Consider the following 22,866-nt stretch of genomic DNA (forward strand, 5'->3'; position numbering starts at 1 on the left):
CAGTCCAGCACTAGCCCTGGAGTCTGCCACACTTGACCCAAACACCCATAACTTGTTTATTCTCACTCTGACATGGCTCCAAGTGCACTTCATGGCCAGCTCTAATTGGAGCATGCCATACCTACAGCAGCAGTTCGAAAGGCTGTACGAATAAATGCATGCATGTTACTGTTTTCTCTAATATGAGTGATTGGGTGAATGATAGGAGAAAATAGTTTGTAGTGAAATGGGAAGGTCAGTTCCAAATCAGAGACCCTAAAAGTCTGGGATATCAAAAGTGCTGGGATGCTTGGATCAAATTTCCTGAGGATTTTTGCAGCAATAAATTCAAAAAGTGCAGCCTGAACAGGCAGCTTCTGAGTAATACAACCAGATATTTGGAGAGCAATCAAAGCAACAACTTTTTTTTTCCCTATGTGGTATGGTACTAGATGCTGGAAACATATCTTTCCCAAGGAGGATTTTTTATTCCCAGGAGACATTTTGACTGATAGCTTCAGGTGACTGATGATTCTGGCAGCACTGGTTTCTTTAGCATCCAAACTGAGACACCCAATAAGGAGTGCTTTTTCTGTTGGTGGGGAATGGTGCCCCTAGTATGACCCACTGGGAGGGCCAATTGCTTTTGGAAGTGCACACCTCTTTTACCCAAGGTGATTACTCTGAAGGGAAATTGCTGTAAGAACTCATTAATGAAACAGGAAGCCATTATTTCTGACCAAGTATACAGTGTCCTTTACAAACAGCACGAGGCTGGAAAACAAATCCAGGTGAGATCATGTGCTGGCCTTTTCCTCTCAGATAAGAGTGTGAAAACTGCAGTAAACAATGCGTGCTCTGTATGGGTCTGCTCAACGCTGGTATCACTGCCTTAACACAACCCAAACCTGTGACAGACGGCACAAACTACTGAATTCCTGAAGTGACCTTGGAAGGGAATAACTCATGTATCAAGTGGCAGCCCTACTCCAAGCATCCTGGCAGTGAGGATCAAGCAGAACATTTTAAAGCATGTTATTCTTTCCTGTGGGCATGGAGCAAAGTGGCAGAGGCACACTGACATCCCTGCCACCTCAGGAGCAACATTACTTCCAGGGTCACATTTTTTCTCCATCATGGTCCTGCCAGAGCTGACATACTGCTTCCTTCTCCTCCTTCCTCCTCACTGGGCTCTGGATGCTGTTGGCTGTCACAGAGCTATCCTGCTCTGCTCCTGCTCATCTCTGGAGGGCAATGAGGTCCTGCTGGAGGGCCTGTAGTAGTGAGGCATTACCTGCACATCTGCGAGCTGTAAAACTCATGTTTTATTGAAAACCACAGCACACTGATGAGCTCCCTACATGAACCAAGCATGGCATGTAAAAAGTTAACATTTCTTGTGGGACCAGCCTAGGCTAAGGAAGCAATCTCCCCCTCTCCCTCCCATCCTCTCTCCCTCCCACAAAAACCAGACTAGATGTAGTATACAGCCTTAGTCTTGTCTAGCCCATCACATTTCTGATGCATAAAGCATCTTCAAAATGTCCTCAGATAAGATCTTTTTCCTGTCTGGTGCAATTTAAGCTAACAATCAATAAACATAAACCAATCCAGGATTTAACTGGAAATACTGATTCCTGTACTGACTCCCCCTACTGTAGTAGGGGGACTACTGGGCTGGCACATCTGGAACATAGCTAGTGCCACTCCTTCCAGATGTGTGCCCAAAACGGTGGGTACTGAGGCAATACTGATGATATGAGAGCCTGATGCAAGTGGAGATCACATCCCCAAGGCCTCCTGCTCCAAGGTGCATTTGAGGGCACTGTAAAACAGGAGGAGCAACAAGACCATGAGGTGAAGGAGGTCTGATTTGGCTATGGGCTACAGATACCTAGGGATTCCATTTCTTTGTTAATTTTCCTTTATTCTGCTTTACTGCAAAATCCATGTAACCATCCCAGTGAAGCAGGCACACTTGTAAAGCAGCACTACCTTAAAAAACAGATAAAAAAGGATTTTTGAAGCTTCTCCTACTTCTTTTCTTTCCCACTTCAACTAAGAACTTTTCTCTGGAGCAGGAAGATGCATTTTTAATTTTTAAGAAAGATTATTGGAACCATGAATTTAAATACATAGAGCCAATCTAGATTTGCAGGAAGGCACCCCAGAGTACCATCTAATTGTAAAAACTAAGCATGGAGGAGCCATCTAAATCCATCCCACTGCTGATGGAGAATAGCTCCCAACAGGATATTTACAAGTTTTTAACGCCTTGGCCTTGTGCCTCACGTGCACCAGAGACATACTTTTAGGCCAATAAAACATCCCTTGTCATGGCTTAATGCTGGAAGAATTAATTTATCACTCATTATTTCCTCTTTTAAAGCTCTGCTCTTTGGATAGCTGTGACATAATTCTTAAAAATCACGCTAGTTAAAGAGCAGAATATGCTGTAGCCTCTGGCTCCCTGCCCACAAAGGCCAGCTATTCAAATGGTTTCCTTTTCCCAGCTTAATTTCAGCTCTCACAGCTGACAAGGGGCCAAACTCACTGATCACAGGGATTCTGGGTGTGGAACACCTGGAGTCCTCTTGCAGGTCCTGCCTGGCCACCCTCTGACTAAGGGTCTCTTGGAGGCTGGGAATGGTTTTTCCTTCACAGTGGTTAAAGAGTGTCCCTCTTTGGGCTAAATCAGGGAGTTATGTCTGAATTTTGACAAAGCAAGGGCTGACAAAACAAAGATGAAGTTTTGACTTAATTGGAACCCAAGGAAATACGATTTCACTTTAAGTAAGTCTCTCTCTGTCTCTATCATGTAGGTACAATTCCAATGTAAGTGATTTCATCTTTCAAACCTGAAGGTCAGCCATTTCAACATGGTATTTTTTCCACTGGGTCTCACAGTTTCTGGTCTCCTGGCAGATCTGTACCACCAACATCCTAAATAAACCACAACAGCAAGGCAATTTGAACTCATTGGACGCTTTTATTTTAATGTAGCACCCAGCTTCATATCACATACATTTTCCAAAATTAGATGGGCATAGTATAGAACATTATACATTTTGCAGCTTACCATGGGGACAGTCTGCAGCTGTGAAAACAAATTACTTAAATCTGGCTATCTAATTTATAAGTTAAAATTCAAATATATAATAGCCTTGGGGCTTTTTTTTAGATTAACAACCATAATGCTTGCAATACAACTTTTTTGTATCAAAAAATCTGTAACAGAGTAAAACATAATGCATATATTCATAGCACATATCAAGATAGCTGAAAAAAGCTTCAAAATACATAATCTCTTTTCAAAGATACTAAATCACTAAGATTTATTTCTTTTCCTGAAAAAAAATATTTTACTCTTTAGTCAATAAAATATGTGGCTCCATGAACCCATGTGTTTTCTTGTCAAAGACTCTGTATGGTGGAGACTGAAAGGCTGATGGTACTGGAAAATGGACATTCCTCATTTCCCAGCTAGCAACTTTTGCAGATCTCTGCCTCCTGATTTGGAAGCTCAGCTGAGAGGAAAGCAACCTATGCACCCCCAACAGGCAATTTTCACCTTATGCCCATCCTAAATGCTTCCCATGAAGGTTTCCAAATCCCAACCATCCCTTTGTGGTCATTTTACCATGCACAGCCTCATCACCCTATGCTGACTAGCCTTGGCAGTGTTGTACAATCAGAGACTGGTTTGGATCGAAAGTGACCATTAAGATCATCTAGTTCCAACCTCCCTGCTGTGGACAGGGACTCCTTTCATTGCTCAGGTTGCTCAAAGCCCCATCCAACCTGGCCATCAACACTTCAAGAGATGGGCAGCCACAATTTCTCTGGCAACCTCTTGCAGTATCTCACCACCTTCACAGTAAAGAGTTTCTTCCTTATATCTCATCCAAACCCGCCTTCTTTCAGTTTGAAGCCATTCCCCCTTGTCCTATCACAACATGCTCTTACAGAAAGTCCCTCTCCAGCTCCTTTGTAGCACCTTTTGGTACTGAAAGGTGCTCGAAGGTCTCCTCAGAGGCTTCTCTTTTCCAGGCTGAACAACCTGAACTCAGCCTACCTTCACAGGAGAGGTGCTCCAGCCCTCTGATCATTCATCAGGCTGGAACTGTCTGGATGATAGCCAAACAAATTCCTCTCCCTGATGTGGATACAGAATTTCCAACAGGAAAACTACTGCCTTACAGTCTGAAGATAATATTTTAACAGGATATCCAACAATTTACCAGTAACAAGGCTGCCTTAACACACTTTTGTTACATCACCAAAACTCTCTGGAAGAGCGAACTGAGAACTTCCTGGAAAGGGTTGGTAATGTTTCCACTGCATCCTAGTATAACATTAATAACTAGGAGAAGGACATTGATCCTTAAGGATTAATGTGTGTTCACAGGTAGTTTGTTTAATAAAGGAATGCCTCAGAAATGGAAACTGTTTGCCTTGCTTAATTACCAGGTCATTATTTATTTTGAAAGGCTCAAATAAAAATGGCTTATCTACAAAGGCAATCAGTCATTACACTTAGCTGGGCATTTTTCTTTTTTCACCACAGAATTACCATAGATTGAAACAAATATAGGTGTCAGGTGATATGAATGTTAACAGACCCATAAAGAAATGCATGAACAAATGGAATACACCTGAGTGCACACTTACAGAGACACTGAGGAAGATCCTTATCTGCTCTGCCTAGCCCTGTTCTGTAGACAAAAATATTTATTTGCCCACTGAAGACTTGAGAAGGGGCATCAGGCTCATGGTCAGCACATCCTCTCAGATGCAAGGATATGCTCCTGTTCCCACTTATCCTCTCTTGCTGGGCATGTTGTACTCTGCCCAAGTACCTAGAGAAACCACAAACTGAGGACAGTGAGAACTCATGCATGGGAATGTGATCCCACTCCTTCAGCAGGCTGGCAGCTGGGACAGACAAACTTTAGTTGCTGTTCTGGGTCAGGGATCTCAGGGGCTTAAAGCTGATCACTCACCTGCAGCTCAAGAAAGCACCCTGAACATCAAGCCTGTGAGGTCTCACTTTCTGACCAAATGGTTTTGGATGTAGGAGCACCTCCCATCCAAGGTCTGAGAGTGTAAACGTTTCTGCAAGAAATTACGATTTTGCTCCACCCACATTTTTCTAAAGAGAAAGTAATTTTGAAGAAAATCTATAATACTGGATTTACATGTGGATTTGGACCAGCCAGGGACTGTTAACAGTAGCCATAAGCATGGCTGCATGGGGCAACTGACAGAAGCACTGTCATAACTTCATGGTGCCTTCTCCTCTCCTCAAAATGCTAACAGCTTCCCAAGAACAGACACATTTTTTCATTTTGTGTGGGCTGCCATAAATGCTTAACCACTGAGACATACAGAAGAGCAACCTCCTGCTTCATATGTATAACACATCAACACCTCTCCTTGAATATTTCACTTTACTGATGTGTGAAGTGGTGTATCATCATCATGGCTGATATTTCACCAAAAAGAATACAAATCAACTCACATTCTAGTCATTGAAGCTGAGTGGAGTATTTGATTGCAACACTAAAAATGCAGGGATTGTTAAATACTTTATTAATCCAGTGGTAAAGTAACAGCCAAGCAAGTATTTCATTGCTGGCTAAGCAAGTATCACAATTTCCAGTGAATAAAAAAAAATCCTGGATTTTAGAAGGGAGACATTTGAAAAAGACAGTATAAAGGAGACTCTTCAACTCTTTCCTTGGAGAGTGTCTATTCCATGAATAACTCAGGTGAAATAAATGGGATATAAATAAAGGTGAAATAAATGTTTTTCAAACATGAAGAAGTCCTCTACAGCCTTAAAAATGCAATGTACACACTTCTTTGCAGTAATTTAAAAGCCTTCCTTAAAAAATTACCCATAAAGTAAAAGACAAGTGCGCCATATGATTATTTCCTATGAAACAGTAAGGTCTTATTAACCAAATTACAATGTATGAACTAAAAAGCAAACAGGGCAAGCACTTAACCTCATTAAATCTCAGGAATGACTCAGTAGTATTATGAACAAATGAAATAAATGATGATAAATTCTCAGCAATACCACTATTAGCAAGACGACAGTGGCTCTTTTGCAGATTCCCAGAAAAGCTTGCATTCCTCACATTTTGTCACTGACCAAGAATGACCATCTGACCCCAGCTATGCAACAGCCACATGAGAGAAGTCCCAAATCCAGAAGAACAGTTGTTGCTTGTCGACAGTGATCTTTAGTTGAATCAAAACTAGTACATTACAAAAAGAAACTTTCAGTAACAATTCTGCCAATGCTTATTTTCACCTGCAGGCTTCTGGATTCCCATCCCCCTTTCATATTCCTTTCAGCAAAGTAGACTGTTTCCTTACCACTTCAAATGCTCCCAGTGATGCCTTTCTTATCTCTCAACAAAACTTTTGGCTGCTCTGGTGCCCTCTGATATGCCACAGCAGCCATTCCATGACACACCCCAAGGAGAGGTTACCCAGCTGCTTCAAACCTGCTTCTGCTTCCTCTCAGCCCCAGGCCATCCCACAGCTACAGGGAGCATCACACCCACAAGGGTGACAAAACTGCTGCACCGTTTCTGCAAGGCAACCACATACACTTAAATCAGGTCAGTGAGACGTGTGCAGGGTCATGTTTAAGGTGGACAACAGGTAGGTGACATCCCCTTGCAGTAAAGCACACCATACCCATGGTGGGAGAAGGGCTGACATTATGTCTGAAGTCACCCAATCCAACAGTATTGCCCCAAGAAATACTGCAACATTCATAGCCAGCTTCCACTCTAAGAACTGAGACCAAAGCCACCACTGCATCCAGGAAAACTCTCTACAGGATTCAGCTGGCCCTGGATCAAATGCAGATTAAAGATTAATCTTTGCTTCTTCCTTTAGAAAACAGATGGGCATTAGCAGCTTTCTCCTATCAGCAGCATCTCCACTGATGTGCAAAGGAACCTTAACAAAAGCCTCCTGTTAGGAGGCAATTACTTCCATTTCACATTTTATAGCCTCATACATAGCACTTCTGCTATCTTCCCTCTTCTGGAAATACAGTTCTTGTACACATCCTTAAAACAAATCAGCAGCTATTAAGACAACAAAGCAGACTAATACAAATGTACATAGAACAACTTTTATAAAAATGCCCTGAATGCATTTTTAACCTCTTGTTAGAAATACACTGTTGGTTACAGGAAAAAAAGAAAAGAAAAAAAGCTATACACCAGCCATCTCAAACATGCTAAAAGAATGCAGAGACACTGGCATTTGCAAGCAAGTGCTCAAATACTGGTCATTAGAAACAGCTGTAGCTCAAAAAGGTTTTTTTTTCCTAATTTCCAAAATAATTATATTTTAGTATTTTTTACTGTTCTCTTATATGACTTGAACTAATAAAATACAAGTTCTCTAACATTAAAATACATCCGTGATTGCATAATAAACAGTACTAAGAAAATAATTATTTGACATGTGATTGAGGATAAAGATTCTGTACATCTTGCAAGTTCTATTCCTGTGGTATGTTAAATCCACAGGTACTCTACAATGATACAATCCTACAGGAATCAGTAACATCCAGAAGCCCATCTCAGAGGATGAGTTTTCAATTTAAGCAAGAACTCAGGAATGCTGTACCTCTTAACGATCGGGGCAGGAGGTGCTGCCAAAACGCATATAAATCAGGAATTCTTTACATAAATAAAATACTCTCAGGTTATTAATTTCAGTGATAAACTGCATTTACACATTAGGCTGGGAAGGGGGAGGAAAGAAGGCAAAGCATCCCCCACTAAGAAATATTCCATAGTCAGATATTTGTTTTCTGTACCTTCCTCACCTGCAAAGGCAAAATGCGTTTAATGGGGCAAAGAGAGAGCCAGCAAGGCCAGTGCTCCCCCCTGCCTTAGCAGAGACCCTGCTCAGCTGCACAGAACTCCTCTCCTTGCAAGGCTGCTGGACACTGCTCTGCTCCTGCTTGTGCACGGCCATGTAGGAAGTCACAGGACGGTGACAGGACGAAGCTGCTCCAGCTGCGTTTCCAAGGCAATGCGCTCCTTGTGAACCTCCTGCAGGAGGAGAGGTGTGTTAGAACTCTGGGGATGCTCACATGCAGCACCCTGCTCCAGGAAAGGGCAGCCAGGCAGGCTCTTGCTGACCTCCCATGAAAGGGCTCCCTGCCAGTGTAGCAGCTGGGCTGGACTGCAACTCCTCCAGGGTCTGCTTCCCCATCTGGGCAAGCTCAGAGCCCCGAGTGGGAGCGCACTTGAAACCCCCCTGAGCCTCAGTGCAAAATGTACCTGAGGAGTACCCATCAAGCCTTCTGGTCCCCATTTAAACAGCAGAGCTCTGCTCTGTCAGAAAGCTTCCAGACAGCAAAACAACTTAGAGGACAAGTTCAGTTTTCTTCACTTTTGTGAACTTGGACAAACTTCTCTGTCTTTTCCTGCTGCCAAACACAGGTAACAGCACTGGCTTGCTGAAGATGGAAGCAAGTAACACCTGACCCAAGGAAGGATGGCAATGTGTTCTCATTAAAAGCTTTCATCTCTGTGCTTATTTCAACTACTGTCCTATTTTTTGCTCTGATTTCAATACTGCTGGAGGTGACACAGAACTGATTGCAGAGAGCTTTGTCACTGATTTTCAATGCATTCCTTACCTTCAGCTGCTGCTGGAGCTCACTGTTCAACCTGGCGAGTACAGCATTGGCTTCTTTGTTTTTTCGTATAGCGGTCTGAATAGCCCTTTTCTGCTTGGAAGACTGTCTGCCAGACAGATAAATACAGGACATTTCAATTAAGAGTCTCAGCACTGGCTGATGCCAGAAGAGCAGCCACCCATTCTGCATAACTCTCTGCACCCTGGACTACGTGTCAAAGACAAGGTACAAACTGCAGATTTAAGAGAAGAAAAATGTAACATTGAAACAAGATGCCTGAATTGGATGGAATATTTGAAACTGTTAACCTGAATGACAGAAATATTTTAGGCTGTCTCAATTATTTCAAGATCACTGCATTCTCACTGAGCTCAAGAATGATCCCTGCATAGCTGTGCTTATTGCAGTATCTTTGCATTAGCTGTTTTCAGAGACTTGTAGAATTTAAAGAGTCGGGAGTGGTTAACAGAAAATTCAAAAATCATTCTATACAGAAAGAAAGGACATTGGCATGAAAATTCTGTCTTGGAGTTTTGCTGATTCTGATGCTTCTTTACTTCAAAAATTAATACTTTTATTCAAAGCAGTCATTTCCACCAAAACCATCTGACATCACAAACAGGGAGATGACTGATTGACTTCCCTTAGCGCTTTTGCTGTTAAAATAAAGGATGTATCTTTTTTATTTTAAGAACTTATTTTATTAATTAAGAATTTTTATTGCTTCCTAGCCTGTGGTAAGTGATCTGGAGGAAATGACAGCTATGCAGACAGGTATAAAAAGAGACAGCTGTAGATAAGGACCAACCTATTCAAAGCAAAAGAGATAAGAACAGCAAAAAAGAAAGAAAATACAGAAAATACGGACTGAATATCCAAGCCCCTTTCCAAATAAATTATTTTAAAGTTTTACAAGAGGAAACAAGAGCTCTTTAATGCCAGATTAGATCTAAAACACATGCCCTATTTAAATATGGTCCAGTGGCACACAGTCCCCATTAGCTCTTCTCTCTTAACAGAGATGATGACACGGATTTTTGCAATAGACTCTCTCTCAGCATGGTGACAGGACTTTATGCTGTTATCTTCCAGTGAACTGTCAGTTTTCTGCTTCACTATTTTCCTGCAAACTACTCTCCATAGGCTATAAAGTAATAAATGATAGGAAAAAAAATAAAAGCAGAGCAATATATGTCTATGGCCATTTTAACATTTTAGGAAAGATACAGACAAGACAGGATTGAGATGTTAACAAATGCTGTTATCTTTGAACCACTATGGAATATGTACTCCCAAAGCACAAAATAGTACTTTAAGAGCATCCTAGGAGTCTTATTACTTATTCTAATCTCCAATTATGCAGCACAGATTCAGTCTACTGATAAACAGTCTGCCAAGAAATGCTCAGTTGATTTGGGCAGCTTGATTTTGTTTCAGACTGAATCAGATGTCTTTTGCAAGGCCCTGGGTGATGGTAGGGTATAATGTTTGCACAGTGCTTCAGCTGAAGGAGATGCACAGACCCAACAGGGTTTCAAGTGCCTTTGCTTACCACTTGTACAGCCTCTTCTCCATCACTATTAAATACACATAGAGTGAAATCCCTGTAAATCAGCTGACAGCTTTGACAGCTGTATTTACAAGAGCAAAGAACACACGTTGGGTTTGGCCATTATCACACTAGTGGTCTGTGGCTTGTCTCACACCAGTGACAAGCCGTTTCCAACACAACGCCTCACAAGGAAAAAATATCACAAGGATATGACCAACATCAAGCATTTCACGACTCAGCTTACCAGGCATTCATTTGGTCACATCTGTCCACATGAAGGAGCAAGATTCCAGAAGACACATGCAAGGCAGAAACACGCACCCTCACATATAAAACAACTTGTGTTAGAGATGGCTGAATAGCTAGGCTTGCTCCTCAGCCATGTCTAGCAGGTACAGAAGTAGGACACCTTTGAAGAGGTTATCTACCTACCAAATACCACTGACAGTCACTACAGGCTTAGTCTGCTTTTGAGAAGACTGAGGTAGATTTCAGAATCTACAGAAGATGTAGACTTCAGATTGTAGATGTAGATTTCTGATGTAGATTTCAGAATTTGTATCTTGTGAAGCGTTCTCAGAAACAGAACTAAAAAGCGCAAAATTATACAAAGAGTAAACCCTGCTACATCAGATCTCACGCTGCACTTTGGCATGCTTGGTACAGGTTTTTACTTTTGGACTGGGAGGTGAGGCTTGACCGCTGGCAGGGAAGAAGTCACATTTATAGTGGGAGAAAGTTCAGGGGTCTCCAGCCCTTGTGCCTCTGTCCGGAGCTTCCTGCGCGCGGGTTTGGAGGGTGGTTGAGCAAGAACAACCTCCTGAAAGGAAAAAGCACAGCAACATTAAGTCAGGCCATATGTGTCCCATCATTAGGCTAGAAAAATACTTGTGTCACATAAATTGCTGACAGCTGGTTAAGATTTCATAATTTAAAGACATACAGAGCTTAATTCCAATTTGGTAATAGCCTCTCAGGTTTCTGACTTTGAAAAAGGAACAATAACTTCTGCAATCCCTTCATGAATGAAAGGGTGTTTTACCTTCATCTGGATGACAGGCTCTTCACAACTGGGCTGTACAGCTTAGTGTGCATTGGATGGAGGTGAAAGGAGGGGTATAAACACATGTACTAGCCCCCAGTTGACCCAAAAGCATTAACAACAGAGCAAGATTTATTTTTGACTATGCTCAGTTTGAAAGAATCAATAATTAATCACTTGCATCCCAACTTGCTGCCTCACACGTCTGGCATGGAGCCTTTCCCTTCTCCCTTCCTCTCTTACGTGAAGGAACACGGAATATAGTTTTGAAATACAAATACATTACATTATCCATGCAAAATTAACACGTTGAAGTATAAAGGCCAGCTATTTCTCTTGGTAAGTTACATCAGAGAAATAGTCTGTGTTTTCTAGGTACAGCAGAGTCTTGCATTTTTATAACTTCAGTGGTAAGAAGTGTTTTCATTATTATAATTTAAGACATCCTTTCTTTTGCAATGAGAAGTAGTTTTACCACCTTATAGCTGATTTAAATTATAAATATAAATGTATCCTCTTCAGTGTATTTTATTATTAGATAAATTTCACAAGGGATATAGCTATTACTGCCTCATTTCATGAATGAGAAAGCTAGGACTCAAAAAGTTGAATTGACTTGAGACAAGTTTTTTCAGCATCAAAGACAAAACCAATGACCAAATTTCACTATCACACATTTTAGTGGGCTAGATTACCTTCATTACTGTGTTTCCACCAAATGTTAACAAAATAAGAAAAAAAATGAGGAAACATTTAATGACAAAGCAATTACAAGGAAAAAACCAACAATTTAGTAAGCAGCCTGACTCACAAGAATAGACTTCTATGGGTGATACAAAATACAACCAATATAAGACATCAATCATTCATATTAGAAGGGTTAAAATTCTTAAAATAATTTGAATTATGAGGAAAAAGGTTTAAACATTAAAAAACAGTTTTGTAATTACTGAAAAAATCTAAAATTATTATCAGATGTTCTGATCAGGATGTCAGCACATCATGACTGCACAGATCTCTGGTAATGCCATGCTCTGAAATCCTCTGCACAGGCACAGCTCCCTGCTCACACACCCCACACAGCAAGGGAGGAACTTGCATATGCCTTCCACAACTATAATGCCCAACACACAATGCCAGTCTACCTCAAACCCTACCAAATCCACAGGGTAATTCCCTCTCCCCTTTCAAACACAACAGTGTAAGCAATGATCCAAGCAGATCCCTTGGCAGGAGCTCTTTGGCTGGTTTCTGCTGCTGCTTTGGAAGGTGGTTCAGCAGTGCAACAACCACCTGCCTCTCACACCCTGGGGCATCACTGCATTTTAGGGAACCAGGTGGGATGAGAGTGAGCATGAGGTAGGAGGACCACAAGGACTCCATTTCCCCAGCAGGGCTACAAAGCACAGCAAGGAAAGAGCAGGGCCAGGCTGGAAGTAGCACATGATGAGCACAAGGAGAGCAAGGACACTGCCCAGAAAGCACTGTCACATACAGAAAATTATGACACTGGATGTTTGCCTGTGCCCCATGTTACACTAAGAAGTGTGATGGTGCTCCCTGGGCAAGGTACATCCAGCACTTGCCAAAAGTTCTTGGTTGGGCTGAGTAAATGTCTTGCAGGTGCTCTCTGGCTGCAGGAGGGGCCAGAATGGGAAGGATCTGTATTTGCTCCCTATCCAAACCTGTTCTGGCTGGTGCTGGTGGAAGGAGGTGGTCAGAGCATGATCAGGAGAGGGAAAATGCTCACAGCCACTGCTAAGACCACTCCATCCCTGAGCAAGGCCCTCTGAAGTGTGCCATTTTAATTTCAGTGCTTACTGTTTACAACTGATAGGTCCATACAAAAACATATCAGAAACTGCACATCTTGAGCAAATCTCTCCCAACTATGTACATTTAGTGGCAGATCCTGACCTCTAGCAAACAGGTGTTTACATCAAAATCAAATCCTCAATAACTGAAAACAAGAAGTGCATCACAATTTGGAGGAACTACAGTGAGACAGTGCTGGAGTACAATCAAACTCTTTTTTGTATTCCCTAAGGCTCCACGAGCCCCTATTGATTTGAAATAAATGGCAAGTTGTCACTCTCAAAGCACGTGCATCAATGTGTACATACTAAGAGGTTTCTAAATGATTTATGTGAGCTGATGTCACATATGATCACAGTTCTCCTCCAGTGTCTTGACCTCCAGAGAAGGTAAACATGTAAAAACATAACCCTAACCCTCTCTTTAATTGCTTTTAAACTTAAACCAACCACATTTGTTAAGGAAAATCACTCTATAATGGTACAATGTGTGCAGATCTCACCTTTTTTGCTGAACTGTTTTCTTCTGCCTGTGATGGAGGCCTGTTCATCTGAGGATGTAATTCAACCTCAGATGGTTGCTCTGTCTGCAACAACAAATCAGTCATTGCTACACCCAGAAAATGACTAGCAGTCACATACAATGAAGTCAATGAAAGGAAATGTTACATACAAAAGAAAAGTTACTTTAACAACTCAGCAGTAGGGAAAATGGAGATCTAGGGTGACAGCTGAATGGATGACATATGTCTTTTGCAGATTTTTAATGAAACCATATTCTTGCATTTTATTGTGCTGGGAAAATGGGAGAAAAGTTTTTTAGTGAAGCATTAGGAACCATGTCTCTGAATGTAAACAATCTAGTACCCAGAATTTCTTCTAGAATTACCATTATGGCCTAAATACTGTGAGAAAAAATGAGAGAATAGAAAAAAGCTAGAAAGACCTTGGACATGACCTGTCACCTTATTATCACCTGAAACCAATGAAAATTCATAGGAATAAGCCTCTGTCTTTGAAGCTTGTGAGGCTGGAGTGACAAAGCCAGTATCATACCAAAAATTCCAGCAAAGGTACTGAAAACACAAGTCATAAAAAACCAGACAAGTCTTCCCTCCTCCCTTCTCACATTTCAAACAGAAACCCAGCTGAAAACTCACCACCCAGATCTACACATCTGCAAAACAAAACACCTGATTCCCAAAATATCTGACTGAGAAGCAAATTAAAGCAGAGGATTAATCACTTGCTTTGCCTCTCATGAAAGTTTTTTGCACCTTTTAATTTCCTCCACCAGGACAGGGCACAGCACCAGTGAGGGTGGCAGGAATTAGAAATGCCTGTCCCCAGGTGCACAGCAGCAAACATGACACTGTAAACATGGTGTGGCTGTTTTCTGTCCAGAACATATGGGCTGGCTCTCCAGGATGGGGAAGGCAGGCAGGAGCAGGAGGCTGAGGCACTTGGCACTGACAGACAGTCAGACAGACAGCCTCTTCTCCTCTTTCCCAGAGTGGAACCAGGCTGGCAATGGCTCCCAGGCAGCAGGGGCAACCTGCCATCCTGCTCCCTCCTCAAATGAAGCTCATTTCTACACAGGTGAAAGCCTGTGTTTAAAACAAAGTCCAGGGCAAATCTCAATCTTTCAAAGGGCCAGGATTTTAGCCATAATAACAATTTGTTGCACACCAAAGAGCCTAACTCACTGTTGCCAAGAGGTTTCTGCACAGGCCCACCAAGCTCTGCAGCAGTCACAAGTTTTCAAGTGCCTAACTGTAAGTTAAATAAAAAAAACCAGAAAGCACTAAATTTGGTATATTTAAAAAGGAGGAACTTTTCCATAGCATTTTTATTTCTTCCATAACAGACACAATAAGAGCTGTAAGAAAGGTGCAGGGGCAATGTGGTTCTGTGGTACTGCTCTTCTCCAACCATACAGTATCAAACATGCGCACAGAGGAGGAAGTTTTGAAACCAATTTCTTTAAAACACATGTGAAATTCCTCAGGAGAGAGGGAAGAGAGGGAATGACAAGATTTCTCTCCCACCCTTTTTTAAGTGTGTTACATCTGCAGTGTTACCTGATGGTTAAAAAAAAACCCCAAAGAGCCCCTCACACTGTAATATTTCCAGTATTTGAATATGAGTATCTTATTTTTTTAAAATTTTAATAACTACTGGATGCTAACATTTGAATTTTGAAAAGCTTTTTATATATTGAAAGTCTTCCTCTGTAAATGTAGATTTCTAGTCAAATAGAGTGAAATGGAAAAAAGCAATTTTTTGTGCATCTATAAAAATCAAAGACCTTTAAAAGTCTATTGAATGCAACAGAATATTTCTTTATCAGCAAGCTGAATAGCCAATAACCTCCCTGATTTCTACAACAGCTTTTTATATATTTGAAAGAAATGAAGGCTCTAAGCACTGGCAAAGTCCACAAGGGTTTCATGAATGATTTGGGGATGGCAAAGCTCAAATAATGAACAGAACCACACAGTAAGTCTGGACCACATAAATTTGACAACCCATTCATTCATTTAGGGACAGCAAGAGTAAATCCAGCCCTTCAGAGGGATATGTAATACACATACTATAAAGTCCTCACGGTGTAGCTTTGCTGCACAACACAGAACAGTGCCAGGGTACAGGAAAGAGAGCTTTTAATGACCCTTAAGTGACAGGGAGCACTAAACACCTGCCTTAACCTGGTCAGGCTGGCAGTTTCTGGTGCTCACAGTCTTTTTAGAGTCTACACTAAATCTTGCAGCAAAACCAAGAATATATTAACTTATTCCACAGAATGGATAGAAAAAAAAAAACAAACCCTGACCAACTCCATGTTATTTATGTATAGATAAAAAAATGCAGGTTTGAAGAACCAGTTTGTTCCAACAGTGTAGAAGTAACTGAACAGATTGGTATTCTATAATGTTTCAAATAATCAGAAAAATTGAAATTCTGGTCAGATAAGGGGCCTAGAGAGGAAAGAAAATAAAATTTAAAAAAAACAAAAACAAAAACAAAACCCAAACTTTTGCAGAACCACCCTCCCTTTTTTCCTTTTTTTGTTTTTTGTTTTTAATGGTCTCATTGCAGGAGAGTACTGTTTTAAACCAAAGGGAACTGGAAAGGAAAAGAAAGGGTAAACCTTGTGTTCTAGTGAAAGCAAATATAAATCACAGTGAAAATGTCAAAAAGGGTAAGATATCAAAATCTGTGAGAGCAGGACATGTTTTGTGAGCTGGGTGCTGTGATGTGTCTGTCAGGGCCAGCCTGCAGCCCATGCTCAGAGCTGTGGTACCTGCTGGCCGTGGCTGGGTCACTGGGCTGGCCACGTCTCCCAGCTGCCAGGACATGTGGATGGCAAATTTTGGCAGCCAGCGGTGCAGGGGCAGGTGAAAATAAAGAAATAGCTACATCTGACTGAAAAAAAAAAAAAAGCACCCAAAAAACCTCCACCAACCAAAAAAAAAAAAACCCAACCAAAAAACAAAACAAACAGAACAAACAAACAAAAAACCCCAAACCAAGACAAAGAAACCCAAAACAAAACAACAACCCCCCCACAAAACCAACAAAAAAACCCCCCAAAATCCCCTAGTTCTGGTGATCAGCTCCTGCGTAGTGAATACAACCAAGAGACTGCCATGTCCCTAAAGTGCCACCTAGCGGCTCGTGGGACAGGCCACTTCTGAGCACTTGGCACCATGCATCACTGCAAAGGTTTGTTGGTGCAGCAGACCCAACAAAGTCCTCTCTGAAAGGCTTTGTAAATGCATCTGCAAGCTGGTGTGTCCCCACATGGTCCCCACACAGATTTTAATGGAAAAATAACTCCTGCTTTTTCTTTTGGCAGAGGGATTCTTCACAGATCTCCTTCACTGACTTGGATGTGGGGTAGTTGTAGCCTGCTGGTATTGGGCAGAGAGAGCCTGACTGAGCAGTACTCTGGTCCTCTAGTGGAGTACAAGGAAAAGGATGTCCTGCTCGAGCAGCTGAGGTGAATTCCCTTTAGTTCTTCATAATTTTAGTACCATGCTTAGCATAGTCTGCCCACAACTCATTCAGAAACATGACAATAAATTACCTCCCTCCAATCACAGAAATGTCTTAAAATTTTCACACAATTATTTTCGGGTTTAAATTCTTCACCGTTGGTTAATTAATTATAAATTATGCAATATGGTCTTCCAAGGGAAAATCCATTTATGATAGTGTAGAAGTGCTTTGATGGAGGTGTCTCACATCCTCAGAGTGAAGTAAACTACTGACACTGGGAATGTTGTTGTGCTATCTGGTATGGCTGGGAGCACATACAGGGTTACAGGAGATGGGCAAAGAAAGTTCTGGTCTTCTGCACTGCTTATAGTGCACTGCAGAGTCTGCAGACCAGGCCTGTGGGTATCTTGATTTTGGGAAGCAGGGTAAGACGCCACAGAAAAGAGCAAGAGAGTGTTCTTATTCCAAATCTCCTGAAGAGATTCTCTTTGCAGAGACCAGTCCAGTTATACTAGTAGACAGTGTCTCTTGTTTCCTTAGCACAGCCTTGACTTTCCTAGGAATAGCCATACCCTTCTCATTCTTCCAGGCAGAAGGCAGAACTGGCCAACAAAGTTTCTGTGGAATGGCCAGATAGAGCCCAACCTGTGGCCTATGGCCAACACTGAGCATTAGAACAAACAATTCCTCATTATTAAGAAGAGTATTAAGAATTGCAAATGCTCATTACTTCATGGCACGATCCCTGACCAGCCATTGATAATCTCCTCGCTGCTCCATGTGACAATACTTAACAGTACCTTTCTACAAGAATATGTAATGCTCACTCAAGCACTGAGTGCTTTGAGAGCCTCAGATGAAAGATTTTCCTAACTGTAAGAGAACACAGCATCTTAACAACTGGTTCTTCACTTACATTTCCAGTTATTTTGCTTTGCAATGTTGGATTATATGTAGATTACACACCCATTTTTCAAGACAATCCGTAACTGATCTTCCAGAACAGAAGATCTACACCAAGCTTTCATAATTCCTGTCACCTGACAGCCTTTTTTCAAGAGGTCAAGTCTATATATTCAATCATTGCCACAATTCAATTTTGCCCACACTTGTGCTCCAGGCTAACTTTACACATGGAAAGAGTCCCATTGTAGTCACTGGCACTATTCACAGAAATGGAATTCTCTTTGTGCATTCATTGGAGCAGCCCATAATCATTACCTATATAGTGCCACTGCTTAGCTTTGCAAAAAAAGTATTGAGAACAGCTTATCTGTAAGGAAAAGTAGGCTACTAAATATGCTTAACGCTCTGCATGTGCCCGTTGCAATCTTCTATCATCTCTGCGTAAGTTCATTTAAGAGGTACTTTGCTCCTTTCTAAACACTCGTATTTTTGTGCTTAAAGCTAATTTCTGGGAAGTTTAGACATCTCAATTCCAGTTTCTGTGAGTCTCCTGCATCCCACACTGAATCATCAATTCTTTTTATTGCTTATTACAAAAACTGAAAATGGTAAAACAGAAAAAAAAAAAAACCCACAGGGATGCAAATGCAACAAGCTGCCAGGGTCTTAGTGTGCTGCCTGCTTTCTCAGCACTGTGCAGCCCTGAAGTTTTGATAAGCTTTTTCCTTCCCTGAGCTATCTGAGGGCTGGTGATAAGGTTGAGGAGAAAGGCAGTAAATACAAACAAATTGCTGCAATGTTCAGCTCATTCACAAGGAAAGAATAGGACCCAGATGGAAGCATTAACAATCTGTTTTAATACTTCAACTTCCACAAAACCAGATTAACGTAAGCTAGAAAGGCATATGTGCATTCCACTAGAGATAGGCATTGGGTTCTTAGCTGCTTTCTTTGTTGTTATGATAAATGTGAAGCCAAATTAAAAAATTGTAATAACACATTTTAATTAAGATACTCGCCTTCTTCCACTCTTCCAGAAACCTCTTTAGAAAGGATTTTACAGCATCCATCAACTACTCCTCAAATTCAATTTTAACTGTGCTACTTTCCACCACTTCTTAAATCGCAATTTATTTTGTCTGGCTGTCTTAGATTTAATATATAATTTTCATGAGAGGAAGATAATCCATTTGTATTATATTAAAGTGGCAGATGGCAAAATCTTTCATGTTATGGAAGACTTTCAGTTTCATTACTGTTACATGCCTCTTCAGTACCTATTGCATGGCTTATACAACATATGTTATTCTGCAGCCAAAACCATGGAGATAGTAACAAAAACCAAACCCTTCCTTGCACAGTGGTTGTAAATACTAAAAAGTATTCCTTTCATTAAATATAAAATAGTTATTTGGGAGAGTATAAAACTGTATAAAATTGCATGGTGCCAAAAGCAAAATATTCACTTTTTTGCGGGGGCAATTTTTATTTATGTAACAGAAAAGTTCCTTCCTGTAAAATTCAAGGTATCCTGCCAGCACTTGAAATTCCTCATGTAATTTTACAGAATAAAGGAATGCCTGAGTATTTTCTCCAAACAACCTTGTAAGCAAGTCCGACCTCATCCACCATGTATCTCTGCTTTAGCCGAAGACAGTGGCGTGGGGGGGACACCTGGACACCTCCCAGCACGGAGCCTGCACGTGGCCATCCTGCTCTGGAGACCCAGAGGGCTCAGCAGGATGGATGGGAGTCCTACCCCACCTCTTGGCCTCAGCATGGGCACATGTAATTGATGGTTAAAAATCCAGCCTGAGCCACATTTGTGGCTCTCCACGGATTCAGCAGGATGTGGAGGCATGTTAGGAGAGACAACTTCTTGAAATGGGTCCCAGTTTTCACTTGCAATTCTGGATGATGAATGGCCAAAAAGCTTCAAGGAGCTATGAAGTATCAAGTAACGTTTGGAGAGCAGAACATTTCATATGTTAAAAAGAGTACTGTCTTTGCTTTCCAACTCCACCAGGGGCTGTGACTGGGCAGGATGACCCACTCATCACCCCTCAAAGTGCTTCATTTCCAGGATTTCACCAAATCAATAACATCTAAAGGTTACAATGGCCACTCAACTGACAGCTGAATTCTGAGCTCATGTAACATAGTGAGATTTTAATCTTCAGAGCTGCACTGTATTCAGGGTACTTCAGTTTGATAATGTTAACAGCTGCCTACCTACTCTACTTCACTTGAGTGCTTTGCCTTCACCCATAATTTTTTCAGTGCCTGCCAAAACTGCCAGCATGGAATCAGTGGGAAAAACACATCCCAAGGTCTCCAGAAATGAAAGTGCAGCACAAACCACTGTGAACTTACAAAATCAACAGGCTTAAAATTGTGACTCTGGGAAAAGAGACCAGGAACATCAGTTTTCTCAGCCAAGATACACAGAGTTTTCTTCCAGTCCCACTGTTTTCAAATTCCCTTATACAGCACAAGCAGGATTGAAGATACGCCTTCATTGTTGGACAGGAAGGCACTGAAATACAGTAATTTAAATACAGGAACACTGATCTAATTGGGCAACATTGCAGATAGTTAGCTGATGTTGGCTAAAATCCTAAAGTTATATTTGCTTTTCAGTGTTCATCCATAATTCCTATTAACATAAATATGTTACGAAATCTCCCAGAGAAAGCAGCTGTGGTAAATGACTTCTGTAGGCTTAAAAGCCAACAGTAATAAAATATTATTTTGTTTTCCATTAAAAAATAACAACAGGGGCTTATATGAAATGTGCATACATGTTTGGCTCCAGCAGAATGTTATTCATGAGCATCCCAAGTTATTTTCTATCTGAAATCTGTGTCATTGCAAATCAGCTGCATAGCTATTTGCCTTCCTACCGTGATTCCTGCACCTCGATGTTACACAAATTTTCTCTGCACAGCCCTGGATCTGCACAACAGTTCTGGTGCCACCTTTATGCCATTTCTCCTTGATGACATAAGTTTACTATCAAGTTAGGAACACAGGATGAGGAAAACTTACCCAAGCTGCTGAACCCTATTTTCTACAACCCCACAAAAAACCCACAGTAGTTTTCTCCAAAAGCTGCAGGTTATCTGTTCTATATACTACAGCATGGCATGGGAAATAAGCAGAGGTAAGGTACTGCCAGTATCCTAAGTCTACAACAGCTTGTAGGATATGAAATATTTATGGCAAATAAAGTTGGGAAACCGAAATGGATAAAATTATCCTTAAATCCAAGAAGCTACTGCAGACTTGCTAAATGTGAGATGTGCTACTAGAGATCACAGAAGGTGTCAGTGAAGTTACACACAGCCTTAAGCACAAAAAGAAAACACTTCAAAATAAGATATCCAAAAAACCCCTCTCATCTATGTGTAAGTGCTTTTCCATACATAATCTTTCCAAGAACTCTTTACAAAATTGAGGCAAAACTTGAATGAGTTTTCATAGGAAAGCAATATGAATTGATGAATCTAATAAAAGAATTCATTCTTCAATTCACAATATCTTACTGTAAACATCAATTCAAAATGGCTTGGGGTGCAGAGAGCTTTGGGCTGGAATTTGGGTTAAAAGATCGTGAACTGAAGATAATGATGTATCCACACTATTTAAACTGGCCTTTTGTCCATCTTTATTTATTCAGGTTATGTACAGTCACCATAGGGACCTCAGATAAAAGCACCACTGCATCAGAGAAGTGTCTGGTGAAAGCTCTCAGGAAACCTTAGGCACAGCTTAGTGACAGTCAAAGTCAATAAAATGCTGATTTTGGCAATGGAGACACATCCTGAGAAGGAACTACCATAGCCTTTTAGAGGCCATCAAGCAAAAAGAAACACAGAGTTAAATCCACCAGCTCAAAAAGCTGTCGTAGAAGTAAAAAGAGATGCAGCCAGCACCTGTAAAGGTGTTTGCCCAGCAGAGGTGTGGAACAGCATGGGCTGGCAGCAGCAAGCTGAGCAGAGAAGCCAGCCCTGCTGCTATTTGCCATAAACTGGCCAGATCCTCACAGCATCCTGAGACTCAAGCCTGCCACAGTAAGCCTGTGCATCCCCTGAGCTGTGAAGTCAAGGCCACAACAGCATCAGCTATATCACCTTGTGCTCTGCTCACCCAGTGATACAGTCCTTGTCCCTTGTAACACAGATGGACTATGGAAGCAGAGTTGGATGTGGACATAATGTAGGAAGTTTGTGATATGAGTAGAGATGTTTGGCACACTCTGAATAACCAGTGATTCAGTAACTCACCAAAGTTGATTATCTTGGAGGTTCTGACAAGAAAAATAATGTTTTCCTAAAGGCTGAAATAAATTCTACTAAAAAGCACTGCAACATAGGAGCAAAGTCAAGGTGCCATATTCTGCTTTCTATATTCTGGACTTGTGATCCACTGAAATGTAACACCTACCCCTGGGTACCTCTCTTTTATGCACTTTGGTCTTTATATCCCATGAACCCTTTAATCTCACTCTGAAGAGCCAGCTGGTTCAATCTGCTTCTCAGTCATCCACAGAAAACCATAGACCTCAGAAAGAAATTATTTCCCTCTCCTCCTCCATCAACTGATTTCCAAAGCTGAGCCAAAATAATCATAACATGAGCATACTTTAAGGTGCACAGCCACCTGAAATATGCATGGTTTGCTTCACTTCCAAGGTACATTTGTCATTAACAGTGCTTAACTGCGGGAGTACAGCAAAATGACACTAAAGTATGATTTTCAATAACATTGTTGAAAAATAAGTTAAAACAGAAATTTAAGGAGAGTTTGGTAAATCTTGAAATAAGAAAAAGCTGAATATGCAGTTTCAGCCTCATGGCTTTTCTTCACGTCTAGATCCTGTCTC

At 41.2% G+C, this 22,866-nt stretch overlaps 1 protein-coding gene across 1 annotated transcript in view; it reads right to left on the reverse strand.

Annotated features, from left to right (window-relative positions):
- Nucleotides 1-2,966: 2,966 nt before the first annotated feature.
- REPS2 (RALBP1 associated Eps domain containing 2) overlaps nucleotides 2,967-22,866 on the reverse strand; it is a 95,467-nt gene continuing 75,567 nt past the window's right edge. The window contains 4 exon segments of the mRNA XM_030943335.1: nucleotides 2,967-8,072; nucleotides 8,666-8,771; nucleotides 10,892-11,037; nucleotides 13,577-13,660. Coding sequence (XP_030799195.1) covers nucleotides 8,004-8,072; nucleotides 8,666-8,771; nucleotides 10,892-11,037; nucleotides 13,577-13,660 — 405 coding nt within the window. The 3' untranslated portion in view covers nucleotides 2,967-8,003.

This window comes from Camarhynchus parvulus, chromosome 1 (assembly GCF_901933205.1).
Source record: "Camarhynchus parvulus chromosome 1, STF_HiC, whole genome shotgun sequence".
NCBI lineage: Eukaryota > Metazoa > Chordata > Aves > Passeriformes > Thraupidae > Camarhynchus > Camarhynchus parvulus.